Source organism: Lethenteron reissneri, chromosome 39 (genome assembly GCF_015708825.2).
Source record: "Lethenteron reissneri isolate LAM-NWPU_2019-01 chromosome 39, ASM1570882v1, whole genome shotgun sequence".
NCBI lineage: Eukaryota > Metazoa > Chordata > Hyperoartia > Petromyzontiformes > Petromyzontidae > Lethenteron > Lethenteron reissneri.
The window spans coordinates 7,634,516-7,649,953 of NC_083817.1; the positions used below are offsets into that span (position 1 = coordinate 7,634,516).

Here is a 15,438-nt window from a genome sequence, read left to right on the forward strand (position 1 = left end):
TCAACGATTGAATGCTTGCTTGAATGACTGAATAAACGGACGCACGCACTCAAATGTTTCCAGTGTGTCTCTGCCGTTTATCTAAAAATATTTGGGGGGAGTAGCCAAACAACCGACACGCACGACGGCCAAAGTGGCCACGACAACAACGAAGCATCATAGCCCCCTCCCCACTCCGCCCACCACTCCAAACACCGACACGTGGGACACTCACATCCTCCCTTGAACCCGGGCAGGAGCGGGATCTGCTGAAGACGTTCCGCATCCCCGTGGACACGTTCATCACGTACATGATGACGCTGGAGGACCACTACCACGCGGACGTCGCCTACCACAACAACCTGCACGCCGCTGACGTGGCGCAGTCTACGCACGTGCTGCTCTCCACGCCCGCACTCGACGTGAGGGGCCGCTCCTTACGCGCGACGTCGCCTCGTGTCGCGATGACGGGTTATCACGCCGGCGGCGGCGTCGGCGGCGTTCTGCCATTTCGCCGGGGGGGGGGGGGGGGGGGGGGAGCCGCGTGCCGTGTTATCGGGGGACGCGATGCGGCGCCGTTAGGAGCCGTTTTGCACCGCTCGTCGCAGCAGAGGCTCGCAGTTCGTGTCCGTCAGGCCGCCCTGGTTATCGCCGCGGGCACGTTAGCGGTAAATGAAAACGTGGCGCCGTCTGCGTGGCAGTGTACGTGAAAATATCCCCGTGAGACGTCATTGGAAAAGGGGGTCGGCCGTCGTGTGCCGGGGGCATCGTGGTTGAATTTATTTTCCGCTTTTGAAAAAAATAACACCGCAAATTACTTTATTGGGATTGCAAATGGCAGACATCTCCCCCGCCCCCCCCCCGCCTACTTTGAAACTGCTGCAGACTGTCTGTGAAATATAGCACCTTCGTGATAGCCTCGCACTATAAGAATGGCACGATTACCAAATGTACTAAATTATTATTAGCACAGACTATGGCGACAGTTATTTTGAAACTTCTTTTTATGTAACACGCGGTGCACTAGTTCGCGGTGCCCTGTTCCATATTATTGAGCCGAACGATTGGTCAATGTCTGTTACATGTGCTACAAACGGTGTTTTGCCACCGTCTCACCATCTTGACGCAATCATAATTTGCTTTGATGTCGCATCTTAGTCTCGTAAGCATCTCTAGACGCTGTAAAGAGACAACTTATTGGCGTGAATTAGCACGGAGCAAGCATCCAACAGCAACGAATCTCATAGCCACGGTGACCAATCACACTTTCCTGTAAAACGTAACGTTGAACCGGGGAGTTTAAATGGGATAATAAGCGATCTGACCACGGAGCGAGCTTTATTTTTGGCGCACCGCTAACGGTCGCGCTCCTCTCGGCCCACTCGCCCTCCCCGCAGGCCGTGTTCACCGACCTCGAGATCCTGGCGGCCATCTTCGCGAGCGCCATTCACGACGTTGATCACCCCGGAGTGTCCAACCAGTTCCTCATCAACACCAGTAAGTTGTCCTCGCGTCATATTGCCCAAACAGGCTGTTGGGGCAAGTGCTGTTAGCGAGCGTCTGTGAAGGCCGGCAAGGCACACGAGGGGGTGGGTGGCCAGCACCACGCCCGGCTGCACTGGTCTCCCTCGTGACAATGTTTGCACACCACACCAGGTACTCATTTGAGGCTGAGTCGACCTAGGGAAGGGACAGATAATCATCACTACCACTTCCCCTTTCGCACCATACACGTCGTCACGAACAATGAATTAAGCCTATGTTTCGACTAAATATATGGGGCGCCACGGTTGCGAGATGTTCACTACCTCGCCTGGTATACAGGAGATCGTGGGTTCGAGCTTGAGATTTCTCTCCGGCTCCTCCAGTTTTTCCTTCCACATGTAAAAACAACCGGTTTCACAGTTTTTTGACTGCTATAAATTTCCATGCAATTAGCCACTTCATTGAGACATCATTTGTAATAGCCAGGGTGCTTCTGGAAGCAAGCTATTCATCTCAGTGGGACTTTCCTGTTAAAACAAAAAAAAGTTTAAAAGGCGTTTTTTTTCATGGAATCAAGAGGTGAGGTTTTGTAATTTCTTTTTTTAGCACTTTCTAATTTTAGCACTGGTCAATCTGTGTGATGCAGCGCAGCTATCACGGACACCCTTGAACAACCTAAAAATAGGTGGCTTCAGATCGATGGATGTCCAATGCATAAGCTTGAACCGCGGTGCCTGCCCGTGTGAGTGCCCAGTGTTCAAGAACACACGTAGCCATGACTCACCGAACAGGGATATTTCTAATTCACAGAGACATTTTTCTTGTGAACCGCTTGTTAGAACTTGATGCCGAGTCACATGGACCGCTGGACTTGTCTCTGCAGTCACATCTATGAACACGTAGCAAGGAAAGATTTGCGAGCCTTTTGACTATTCTTTAAACTAAGCGCAAGCACGGGTCGATGAAGTGGAGTGATCTAGATTTGAAGCTTTCGTGACCGCAGGGATCCGTACTCTTTGGTTCTTTCGGTAAAGTCACGTAGGTATAAAATAAAATGAATTAAATCACGACGTTTTGGGCGCAACACAAGCGTCCGTCATCAGGTGGGACAATCACAGCAAGAAACAATTGCTGAAGTGGGGCGATGGTGCAGTGGTCAACGCTGTGAACCTTGTGACCCGAGATCCTTTTCCCGGAGATGGCCAACGTCAAGGGACGAGTCACGTCTCACCCGGTGCTGTGCTTCACCAACCCCGCACTGGCGAGTGTAGCGAAGTATGGTCAAACGACTGCTGTCTGTGGTCAACTTGGCATGAGGAGTCCCCGTTTGTCCAGCAGTGAATGATGACCCAAGGGATTGAAATTATTTTTTAAATCCTTTATATTAAGTTCGCTTGCTTGCGTGCTTGCTTGCTTGCTTACGACCGTGCAAATCTTTCGGTCGTTTTTTAACCCACTTCCCGTGATCCAATCGAGCTGACATTTTGCACACATACTCGTTGTGCGAGACAATTGATGTTCGTGAAATTTTTTTTCCAAAATTTTACACTGTTTAGGGAAAACAAATTAAATATTTAATTACCAATTGTTTAATACTGCAGACAATCATCTGACCCATAGGTGGCAGCCATCTCAAGCCAGAGGACGAGAGGACTCTAGCCGCCACGCATATAAAGGATTTATAGTGAAAAACTTTATTTCTACGGGTTATATTTGTATTATTTACTATTATTATTCGAGCAATTTAAGAAGTGTTTGCATCTTGAAATGAAAAACAAAAACATTAGCATGAACGCACTTTTCACGAAAAAGTGGCGAAGTAAAACGAATAAAGAAACGGGAACACTAACGTTCGACAAAATCAAAAGTTCCATAATGGATGGGGGGGAGGGGTAGAGGGGAAACGCAGTCTTGACAGCATGCTTTAAAATAGACCGTCTGCTATTGAACCGTCTGGCAAGATAGCAGACAGCAAATAGACACGGCTTCGGAGTCGTGCAATTATAGTCGGGGAAGGTGCCCCGATCTCTCTGTTAATTCATTATTCCATTTTTGTAATCGTCGTAAGTAAATAGAAAAAAAATCGTCACTCGATCCTCACCAGAAAAACAATTAATTATCTGCCACATTTTATTCAACACATGAGAGTGTTAGCTAGTTAAGTTATCAACTTGTGCGTTAAATAAACATATCTGGCCCCATTTTGTTGTCCCCACACAACACTCAGCAAGTCCTGGGCTAGAGCTACAGGAGACCAATTAAATTCTCGTGGGCTAAAATGCAGTCCGGCTTTTGTGTTCACTCCTTTGTTCACTGGTGAAATTATAAAACGAACGAAACGCGACATCCGTCGATTGGTCGGAGAGAAAAGCCGTGCTGCATCGGTACCTGAAAGACGAGAATTATTGCCCTTCCTCGCTCTAAGCGGGCAGACCCTAAATCATCGTTCCTTTCTCGACGCGCACCTTTGCCCCATGATCCAGCACGTGGCATTTTGCAAAAGTGATAACTCCGCAAATTAAGTTTGTTTATTTTGTTTTCTTTGTTGTTGTTTTTTTTGTCACTTTGCGTTACGGAACATTTCCTTCCTTTTATGTCTCTCCCATGTGCTTATTTGGACTCGGTAAAAAAGAGCAGTTCACCGTACATTGACCTCTACCCGGGACTTTTCTATGTTCAGCTCTTAAAAGCTTTGCGGTGTGAGATGAAGTCGGCATGTAAAACGTGCTTCTGAAAGCGGTGGACCAATCCGCCGCTTGCGTTGCGCACGACCAATGTAGCTCTTCACGTTTCCAATCTGCGTTCTCGTGTTGCCGTTTTACCGGTAAAATTTCTTGGCGGAGTTCGGGCCGAAAATGTTGGCCTCCGCTGACAGTGTGGCACGTCGCAATGTGGCCTGTTGCACGCACGCACATACGACGTCACTGGTTATGTCCAGTGACATGCATCCACGCGCATGTTTGCGAACAGATGAAGCGAGTATATAAGTCCCCGTGCAGTCTGGGGGAGCGGTAGCATGGTGATTCGTGCCCTGCGCTACGGACCCGGTGCCCCGAGTTCCCTCCCGGCCAGAAACACCAGTGAGGATTGTCTGAATTGGTCCTGGGCCTCCCTCTAGATCGACTCAACCTCAAATGAGAACCTGTCACAGCGTGTAACAGCATCGAGAGACAAAGGCGGCCCCACTCCACCTGTTCAAGGCTTAAACGGGGGGACTATCTCCGTGCGTGCGTGCTCGCAGATTCGGAGCTGGCGCTGATGTACAACGACGAGTCGGTGCTGGAGAACCACCACCTGGCCGTGGGCTTCAAGCTGCTGCAGGAGGAGAACTGCGACATCTTCCAGAACCTGAGCAAGAAGCAGCGGCAGACCCTGCGCAAGATGGTCATCGACATGGTGAGTGTCGCCTCGCGTGGCCTCCGTGCCGAGGAAGAATTCGGTCGAATGAAAATCGAGCGATCGGTCCGTTTCGAGGCGCAGGGGGTTGTCGCAAACGGGGGGCCGTGTTTCGCAGACGAGCGTGGCCTACGGTTGTTTCCGTACTCGGGGGGCGGGGCGGGCCGATGTTTCTTCAACCAATTAGGTCACAGGCTGGTTAGTAATACTCTCAACTCTGGCATACTCGATAATACAGGCGGTTTCCAGTTTACGACGGTTCCGATCTGTGACGAGCCACATTTACGCCATGCATTTTTAACGAAGCGTCTTCCGACATGAATCCAAACACATTTTAACAGTCTGGTTTCCGATGTGACTTGGCATGGAGCTTTTGTGATTCTCAAGTGTTTTTTGTGGATTTTTAACAACTAAACCGAGTTAAACATTCACTCGTATTGTTACTACTGTTTCTAATGTCTATGCGGAAAATAGAGTTTGATATTACGACGATCCCACTTACGACGGGGTTTCCAGGAATGCCACCGTTGTGCCCACGGTGGTAAGATGTTAACTACCTTGCCTGGTATACGGGAGGGCGTAAATTAAATTCCGACCCTGACGCCTGTATATTTTGAGTTCGCATGGTCGCGTGGATTTTTCTCCGGTTCCTCCGGTTTTTCCCTCCACATTTATAATCAACGTGTTTAAAGTATTTGGTTGCTAGAAATTTCCACGTGACTAGCCACGTCATTGAGCTATCATTTGTGGCTAGTTCGCTTCTAAAAAAGCGCTATATAGCTCAGTGGGCTGTATCTGGTAAAATAAAAATAGTTTAGTTTAGTTTGAGATCAGGTACTCTTCCGTCAAGCAGGTCTAAAGCCAACTCAGGTCCGTAATATCTCTCATGTATCAATTACCAGCCGTAAAACACGGGTGGAAATTAGTGTCTGGATGTTTACCGGGCTTTGCCTTTTCACAAACTCATTTGAAATTGTGAGTAAGCCCTTGTGCAGCGGTAAACGGTCAGCGGTGACCGGGAACGCAGGGGTGTTGGTCAAACCAACGCCCAGTGTGAAAGGCCGGCCTTAATAGGTGCTCGCTAACAGTGCTGGGTCTGTTCGGGTAAACAGAGGCATCTCTATTTACATTTTACACACGGTCACATAAACTGCTTTCCCCAAAGCCCCCCAACACACGCCCATTCTTTGAAGTACACGCGCGCGCGCGCGCACACATGCACGCGAGCGTAAACGTACACGCGCTGTATAAACGCGCGTGCAGCGCTATTGTTCAGGGCAGATATGATGGCCATTGTTGTTGCCGAGATATGTAGGAGATTGCACTCGGCCTCTCCAGCCTGTTATTTGTTCTTTGCGCCAGATTTCAAAAAAAGTTCACCTATCGCAGCCGTCGCAACACCTGACAATGTGGCCTTTGTTTCCCGACCGGTGAACTCGGCACGTGACCAGTTGGGGGCCGTTAGCCTTTTCGTCCGTAATGTTCACTCGGAGACCGCCGACTTGCTCTGCAGTAGCACCACTCACCGTGCCGCGTGCAACCATTAAATCCAACCATCCATTCATTCTCACATCCATCCATCCATTAAGCACATGACATTCTCTTTACATTATTCCATTCTCCGTCAATGTGCTTACCCAATCGCTCGCTTATTCGCACAATTATACATTTTTGTAGCCAGGTAAAACCCCCGAGGGGCTTGTTTTACATTATATTGTGGTCACAAGTTGAGGCTTGACACTTCTAATGAGGGGTCGTATTGGTTAAAATTTGACAGGGTGGTTTTATTACGTGTGCCCACGTGGTGTGGGTGTAGAGATCGCAGTGGTTCGCGCATTTCACTATAAACCCAGGAAAATCTGAGTTTGATTCCTGGACATGGCTAACATCCGTGGCGAATTATGTCAGAACCAGGTCCTGGCACCCCCCTCTCGCGCTTTTACCCGCCTGCACTGACCACCGTGGTGAAGTATGGTCAAACAACCCTCATGACAGACACAGCATGGAGAGGCCAAAGTCTAGCAGTGTATTGACAAAGCGCTGAACATTATTATTATACTCATTAAACTATTTACAAGATCCGTATAAATGACAGATCTCTATCGGAGTTCATACGCACTAAGGTTTAAACAAACATAAATAATACAAAACGTGTGTGTCCTCATGTGCAGGTTCTGGCCACAGACATGTCCAAGCACATGAACCTCCTGGCTGACCTCAAGACGATGGTGGAGACCAAGAAGGTGACGTCCTCAGGTGTTCTCCTGCTGGACAACTACACCGACAGGATACAGGTGAGGACTGAGCGCCCACTGAGAGCCGTGTACGATAGAGGAGGGCCGCTGAAGTTTGCTTTGCTCGCCTGCAGAATTTCTCGATCGAACATTGTTGTCCGATTCGTGACGTATTCGCGCGTTAGGAATCGTGTTTATTTTTTATTAGTTGCGTTCGTCATGGGATTCGTGCTTAATATGGATCTGTTTTACGGCAATTAAAAGCAAATGCATTTGACACATCCTTGTCTGTATGTATGTTGAACTTCTTTCACGGCCATACGTAGCCAACCGTGGTAATCGGAGGTGTGGGAAATATGTTTATATATTAGTCCCACTCGGCACCCAATATCTGATTGATATTCCTGAAACTTAATCTGTAATTGTGCTGTATGATTGGTCTAAAAATAATCTCCCCGAGCCGACGTTCGCTGTATAGCCATGTGTTTAACATTCATACCCTGGCCTCTTGAGTTCTCCCCTGGATTAAACAATAACTTTGAATCTTGAAAGTGAATTACACTTTGGATTTGTGCAGCATCTATTTTCGGTATCGGATGCCTGGAGAGAGAGAGTGGGGGGGGGGAGCGGTGGCAAAGTGGGCGAGTCACCACGTGGCTCATGGGGAATATCGTGGTGGTGGTGGTGGCAGTAGTGTAGTGGTGGTGGTGGCGGTAGTGTAGTGGTGGTGGCGGTAGTATAGTGGTGGTGGTGGTGGTGTAGTGTAGCGGTTAACGTGCTGACCCGAATTTGATTCCCGCTCGTGGCCAATACCAGGTGGCGTTTATCTGAACCAGTCTTGGGCCTCCCCTAGGTAAACTCAGCCTCAAACTAGTACCTGATGCAGTGTGCAAACATCGACATTAGGGAGACGAATGCGGCCGGGCGTGGTATTCGTCACCCACCCCCTCGTGTGCCGTGCCGGCCTTCATACGTGCCAGCTAACAGTACCTGCCCCAACAGTCTGTTAAAACTGTACGGGGGATCTTTGTCTTTGGTGGTGGCGGCGGCATCGCAGGTCCTGCAGAACATGGTGCACTGCGCCGACTTGAGCAACCCCACCAAGCCGCTGGACGTCTACCGCCAGTGGACGGAGCGCATCATGGAGGAGTTCTTCCGGCAGGGCGACCGGGAACGCGAGCGCGGCATGGAGATCAGCCCCATGTGCGACAAGCACAGCGCCTCCGTCGAAAAGTCACAGGTGACGAACCGAGCGCCCCGCGGTGGTGGTGGTGCGCGTGGGGCAGAGGTCGCAACCGGGTACCCGATACCTGTACCCTACCCGATACCCGGCTACCCGTACCCGGCCGGGTACGGGTACCCGTTTGCGACCCTGGTGCAGCCGGGTACGGGTAGGCCGTGAGTCACTGGTGAGTAACCGTTTGTCACTCATTTCCCAACGTCTTGACTCTTCTCACAATTCAAGTTCCTAGAATCAACCCACCCGTGCCTGCAACATGGCTTCATCCCAGAGTTCGCAATCAGGTACCCGATACCCGTACCCTACCCGTACCCGGCCGGGTACGGGTAGGGTACGGGTACGGCAAGGTACGGGTACGGGTACCCGTTTGCGACCCTGGTGCGGACGAGTACGGGTACGGGTAAGGAATCAAAACCCGTTTGCGACCTCTGGCGTGGGGTCTGAGCGCAGCTCGAACGATTACAATTGGTACAAACGTGCCATGAAGAAGGGCCAATGCCTGGATGTGGGTTTTTTTGTTAATTTTAATAACTCTGCGTCGCCTCGCCGGATAGTGGTAATCAGAGGTGCGATATTATTTTTATTTTCACCTACGTGACTTTACCGAAAGAACCAATGAGTATGGATCCTTGCAGTCACGAAAACTTCAAATCTAGAATCAAATCTAGAAGGACAACAAACTAAACACAGAAAGTAATAAGTTGGGGAAAAATATAAAATAAAAATAATGCTATTAATTTCTCACTCCACTGCTGGTGGTGGTAGGGCCTCCACGAGGGGGAGCTTTAGAAAACGCTTTTACCGTGTAACTTGGCCTACTCTTCCACGTCGGCCAGACGTCTTGGAAGAGGTGGGAGTACCCACGCTTTACCTGCCGATCGACGAACTTAACTTTGGCGAAACAATTTACACTGCTGGATGGACAGAGGGCGCTGGGGGTGGGGGGTGATTCCGGGGGGATGGGTGTTTAGAAACTTGGCCCCATTGTTTCAACTGCTGTGCCTGAAGATCTAATCGAACCAGCGACGCCTGGCTTTTGCAGGTCCAGTGTTCTGCCAATCATTACGCCGGAGGCAGTATGCGCGCGGCATAGGTGCTCGACGTGAAATGTGCAATGCTGCACCTTTGTGTTAAACAAGGTGCCGTCTGTTCCAGGGGAGGAGAGATGTGTACGAACTCTGTGTTGACGCAACCTTGCATTACCTTCAGTGCGGGGCAGCAATAAAAAAAAATCGACCCCACGTGGCAGCGTGCAGTCGATGTATTAAATGACACGCGTCCCGTGTTCCTGCGGTGTCTGTTTTAGATGTTTTGAGGGAGCACATGTTGTGGCGTATGCAAATTTGCGGACCAATTTACATTTACAAATCACGAGCCTCGGGTACATTATGTGTTCGCCGTTCATTTGTCTCAATCAGTTCGAGAACGTTTTGCATTCGTTTACGGCAATCAGCCCGCGTGCGTTTGGGTTCCAATTAACGATCGAAGGTTGTTGGATCTGCGTTCGTCGCCAGCGCAGTGGGTCTCGCCGAACGCTACAATCCCCTTCCGGGCGTTGCTCGTGTGCGTGTGCGGCGTGCGCGTGTCTCTCGTCGGGAGTGTCGCTCATCGGGCGGCTTTGTCAACGCATGGAGCGAACAATTTGGAAAGATCGTCTTGGTTCTTTCGGTAAAGTCACGTAGAATGGAAATAATAAAATAATAAAAATAAAACATAAAATAATATTTTTTTTATTTTATTATTTCCATTCTACGTGACTTTACCGAAAGAACCAAGAAGATGGATCCCTGCAGTCACGAAAGCTTTAAATCGAAATTTGGAAAGAGTGGAGGATTTTTCCCGAAACGTCGCTTATTTTATATTTTCTTAATTTTAAGGCCACACATGTAGTGTTATTGACGAATGTGCTGAGTATTTTTGTTGTTAGCTGGACTTGTGCACCACGGGCGCCAACACAGCAGCAGCATCACCATATTATTTTTTTAACCTTGAAAAAGTAGATTATTTGGATGATGATGATTTGTGAATATGATTGTGGTAATAAATCATATTCTTCATTTGCTTCAAATGATGATGATGACGATTCCAACAAAGATGGCAATGATTTATTTAACATGATCATGGTGATCATCCTGATGCTGTTGCAGATTGTCTTGATGATGATGACAATTATGATGATATTGGTGGTTGAGTTATGACGGTGGATGATGGTGATGATGACGATAATGTTGATGAGTGATGATATCAGTGACAAGGATTATTTTGTGGCTGTTACAGCATATTTTGATGACCATGATAATGATGATGATGACTATAACAGCGCTTGATTGATGACAATGAAAATAATAATTATATTTCGACTTAACTTTCGTGACTGCAGGAATTCATATTCTTGGTTCATTTGGTAAAGTCACATAAATAGAAAAAAAAAATCTAAAATAAAAATAAAATAAAAATAATAAGATAAAAAAAATATTATAATTGACGATAATGATGGTGACAGGACTACTTTATTGTAGACGATGGCCAATGATGGTGATGACGATGATGGCGATGGTCTCACAGTGCCCGTCTATCTCTTCTGCCCCACGCTCAGGTCGGCTTCATCGACTACATTGTGCACCCGCTGTGGGAGACGTGGGGCGACCTCGTGCACCCGGACGCCCAGGACATCCTCGACACGCTGGAGGACAACCGCGACTGGTACCAGAGCATGATCTCCGACACGCCCTCCCCACCGCCGACCCACAAATCCCCCATGATGCCCGGGTCGGGCGATGGCGGCGGCGGCGGTGGCGGCGGCGGTGGACCCGGTAGTGGCGGAGGTGGCGGTGGTCACTCCCTCGAGCCTGGGACCAACTCGACCGCGGTGGTGTCGACGGCGGGCACCGCCTCGCCGTCCGTCATCAGCATGCTGTCCACGCCGGCGACGACGACCGACCGCTTCCAGTTCGAGCTCACGTTGGAGGAGGAGGAGGATGGCCACGTCGGGGAGGACGAGGAGGCGGAGGACGAGGAGGAGGATGACGAGGACATTGACTCGGACGGGACAGAGCGTGGCAGCAGCTACGGCGGCGGCGGCGGCCGGAGGGCGACACGTGCCGCCGTGTGCGGGAGGAAGTCCATCGCGATGGCCAGCGGACCGTGCGGGAGGTCGGCGAGCGTCTCCGACTCGGCGCAGTCGGACACGACGCTGTCTTGCGACAGCTCTCCCGACACGTAGTAGCGGCCGCGGGGCCCCCCCCCACTCCCGGCGACTTGCAACCCCGAACCCCCCGCCCCGACAAGCGTCGAAAACCAAACGACCGAGAACCCACTGACGTTGTAGTCGTCGTCGTTGCTGTGGCCGCCGCCGCCGTTGGGGCCGCCGTTGAGCCGACGCGATCGCCGTGGCTTCTGGAGTCGCCTCGCCCGCCTTGGCACGAGGGGAGGAGCGCGGGGGTCCCTTCTCGTGGTTCTGTCGCGGCCCGACCATCGTCCCGACGGTCGCGCGACGTGGCCAGGAGTGAAATTGAAGGCCCTCTTTTGTGAACGCTCGCCCCGGCACGGTTGGCTTGTGACCACGTCGGATGACAAGAGCGGGAAGATGAGGAGGAAGTGAAGGAGAGAGCGAAGAGATGTTTTGTACAGTTTACCCATACCCTCTGTATAAACTCCACCGATGACACATCGAGTTCCTTGGTTTCCTTTGAAACTGGACGTTACACTTTTTACCTTTTAAGTTCACGGTAGCTGTGAGCATGCTACCACGTTTGCAATAACTTAAGACACGTATTCTTTATTTTTAGCTTTTGCTGTCGATCTCTCATGCCGAGGTCACCGAAGTGAGATCTTTTGATTATCTTCTGTTCTCCTCCCACAAATGACTGAGTGTACGTTGTGTCCCTCGCGACAACGCAAGACGTTTTTGTGTGTTCACAAAACAAACGTATGGTATGTTGTACTACCACGGCCCTCCAGACAGCAGAGCGATGGGAAAGTATTAACGGGAACGGTAGGCTACCAGTTGACGTCCACCAAGTATTAAGAAAAATCTGCCTGCTCCTCTTTCCGACTGGTCATAGCTCGCTTGATATCGCATTACTTAAGTTCCATCGTTCCTTACCCCCCATCCACCTCGTTAATAATGCAAAGAGAATGACCTAAGTACCAAAACGGATTGCATTTTTTGCTGTTGTACTGATCTGAATGAGTTGATCTGTCTTCCATCTATCTAATCTTGGCAACATGTCGATTCCAATCTACATGATTAAATTCACTACGACAAGTGCGCGCGCTATTACCGACATGTTTGTTTTCGTAAGGGTTACGCAAGACTCGCACGCGCGCACACACACACACGTGGACAATGCCATCGGAATAGGCTGTACATTGGGTAAAGTGCGTGCGCGCGATCTAAAGTCGCGCGCGCGTGCACAGACACAGGTTTATCTCTCAAAGTGGGTTGTGAGCGAAGGGGGCGCTTGATACAGGATGAATTGTGAAGTTGGGCGGGGAGAGGAAACGGAGCGATCGGCAAAGTTTAGACAGTGTTCGGTTTGCCGTTTGCCTTGTTGACGAACTGTTTTGGTGCGTCTTGTCCAGTAGATGATTGAATGAAGGTGATGGATGGTGGGGGGCAGTGGGACGTCTTGAGTGCACTTTAATTCTCAGTGGTTCTGAAAAAGAAATATCAACCAAACCGACGCGGACAGATGAATACTAGTCAGTATCGAGTTCGTGTTATTTGCGTCTTTAAAATATCTAACGATCATAAGTAGAAAGGAAATACATCGACCGATGTGAAAATTCAAATACATTTCCTGTGCATCGTTTAGAAGGAAGTTTAAAAAAGAAAGTAGTAAACCGCAAGATGTTTCCTATTTGGATGCCAAACTTCGACAGTTTCACACCTCATTAATTTTTTTGTAAAGAAGTCACGGTTGTGTTTTCATGTTTACACTTCAAACGGAGTTTCGGGGAGGCCTATTTTTTTGCCTATAACACAAACCGTCGCAAACATTGTGCCTAATGTAATAAACCTGTCCAATTATAGGGTAACAGACACGTCTCTCACACTCTCACGGTGAGAGGAAACACGAAAGAGAGCCTCTTGCTCGTCGTATTGCAGCGCTCGCTGCCCCGGGGCATAGCTCCGTACGGGTCTGCACGACCGCAGAACGCAGTGGGGGGGGGGGGGGGGTGCACACGACGTGGCACAAGACACGGGAACGAGCCGTATGAGGTTCTCGAAACGTCGTCGGAATTGCGGTTATTCGTGAACGGGAGAGTTTTTTTTTCCTGTTTGTTTGCGCGATCCTGTGAATATACAGTATATCACTATATATACATAACGTGTGCATGTAGACCGTGACACCAGCAGGTCGAACATCTGGGGAATTTCGTGTTCACATGACGGCGGCTGGGTGGCCTTTTTTTCGTTTGTTTAGTTGACCAAACGCGATGGGCCCTCTGCACGCAGCACTCGGTTTTCCACGTCGCGATTCTGCCGGCGTGGTTCAGAGGTCAGAGCGTCATCGTCCGGCGGCCGTAGTCCTCCCCTCCCCGCCCTCGCTACGTGAAACCAGTCTGGGGGGAACAGGGCCGTCTGCCGCATCATTTATTCTCAAGTGGCAAATCGAGTAAAAATTTTAGTTTATTTTAATTTGCTTCTACGGATGGTCCCGTTTTTAACCAGTCGGCCGTCCCGGCTTATTTGCAAGGAAGATCGGTGGTGCAACATCAGCCGCCCAGGGGTGTTACGTTACAGTGAGGACTCCTCTTATCCGGCGATTATTGGTGGGGGGGTGACGAACAACACGGGGATCCTATTATCCGCGATGCTATCTCTACATTTACTGAGGGTAATCTACGGAAAAAAAATAAAATATTGTTTGCCAATAGGACAAATTGTCCCACAGGGATGCAAGATGGGGAAAAGCCACGGATGGATAAGAATATGGGGTGCTGATAACATACAGCTCTGGTGGATAACGAGAGAGCGTGCGGATAATAGGGTCAACGGATAAGAGGAGTTCCGCTGGAACCGGTTTGTGCGGCTAGGCAAATTCAAAAAGGCAGGGCAGAAAAATCACCGCGCTGGATATTTTTTGTTCGTGCGCAGCGAATATTTGATGACACCTCCCCTGAACCCTTCCAAGGCCCTGCTGACAACAACAACAACAAAACCCCACTCGCACGCTCTCACGGCGCCACCACCCGGCCCTTACGCGCACACCGAATCCTCGCAAGGATCTTTCGGCGGACGTTGCTGCCCAGTTAGCAGCGGTGCAAAAATCCCGAATAGCAGCAGCAACGGCACCGACAAAGCACTCGACGCGTTCGTCAGTAACACCGTGGCCTCATATTTTACGCGGCCCTTCCTTCGCGAGCGCATGAAAGCGTTCGCGCGCACTGGAGAAGGACCGTCGCCCTATACGTCGCGCGTCATCGTATATAGTGTCCCCCTTGTAAGGCCCCCAACGTGTTATTGACGAACGTGTCGAGTCGTTCGAACGATGCTGCCCTCGTCGGCACGGCCCCCCCCCCAAAACTCCATGGCAACCCGTGGGGCCAGTGGTGCAGGAGGAGGATGATGCTGGAGGGTGATTAGTATTCCGTGGGTGCAGCCAGAGGGCTGGGAGAGACGTGGGAAGGCAACGGAGACACGAGCAGAATTCGCACGCCGCTTCTTTTTGTTATCGTCTCGTCGATTCTCGACACGGCGCGTCGATGTATTTTTTTTTCGAGAGAGAGCGAGAAGGAAAAATCGCATTGATACTATTGCAGAGTGGCTCGCGTTAACCAGTGTTAATTTTATTTGGGGGGGGGGGGGGGGTTACGATATTTCACGACGAAATGTATTCGTCGGCGAAGTGTGGGTTGGTTTTTTTTTGTTTTCGGGTCAACGATGACTGCGGAGCTGTGTGACCGGGTTGACGGACTGGGCGGCTCTCCACCAAAGGCCGAACGCAACGAGACCAATTTAACGAAGGGGGCAGAAGATGATAATTTAGCGACGTCGTTACAGACTTCAGTGCACCGGGGGGGGGGGGGGGGGGGAAGGCCACGCATGGCAACCAGCCATGCAGCCCATGTACAATCTATAAACAGATTGGCCGAGTT

At 50.1% G+C, this 15,438-nt stretch overlaps 1 protein-coding gene across 9 annotated transcripts in view; it reads left to right on the forward strand.

The window, feature by feature from the left end:
* The window catches only part of LOC133351955 (cAMP-specific 3',5'-cyclic phosphodiesterase 4D-like), a 314,479-nt gene extending 301,873 nt beyond the window's left edge, over positions 1 to 12,606 (forward strand). For all 9 annotated transcript variants that reach the window (XM_061567578.1, XM_061567579.1, XM_061567582.1 and 6 more), the window contains 6 exons: positions 237 to 401; positions 1,377 to 1,476; positions 4,706 to 4,860; positions 7,032 to 7,154; positions 8,152 to 8,334; positions 10,931 to 12,606. In XM_061567578.1, the coding sequence (XP_061423562.1) occupies positions 237 to 401; positions 1,377 to 1,476; positions 4,706 to 4,860; positions 7,032 to 7,154; positions 8,152 to 8,334; positions 10,931 to 11,557 (1,353 nt within the window). In that variant the 3' untranslated portion in view covers positions 11,558 to 12,606. The remainder of the gene's footprint in view (positions 1 to 236; positions 402 to 1,376; positions 1,477 to 4,705; positions 4,861 to 7,031; positions 7,155 to 8,151; positions 8,335 to 10,930) is intronic.
* Positions 12,607 to 15,438: the final 2,832 nt, after the last annotated feature.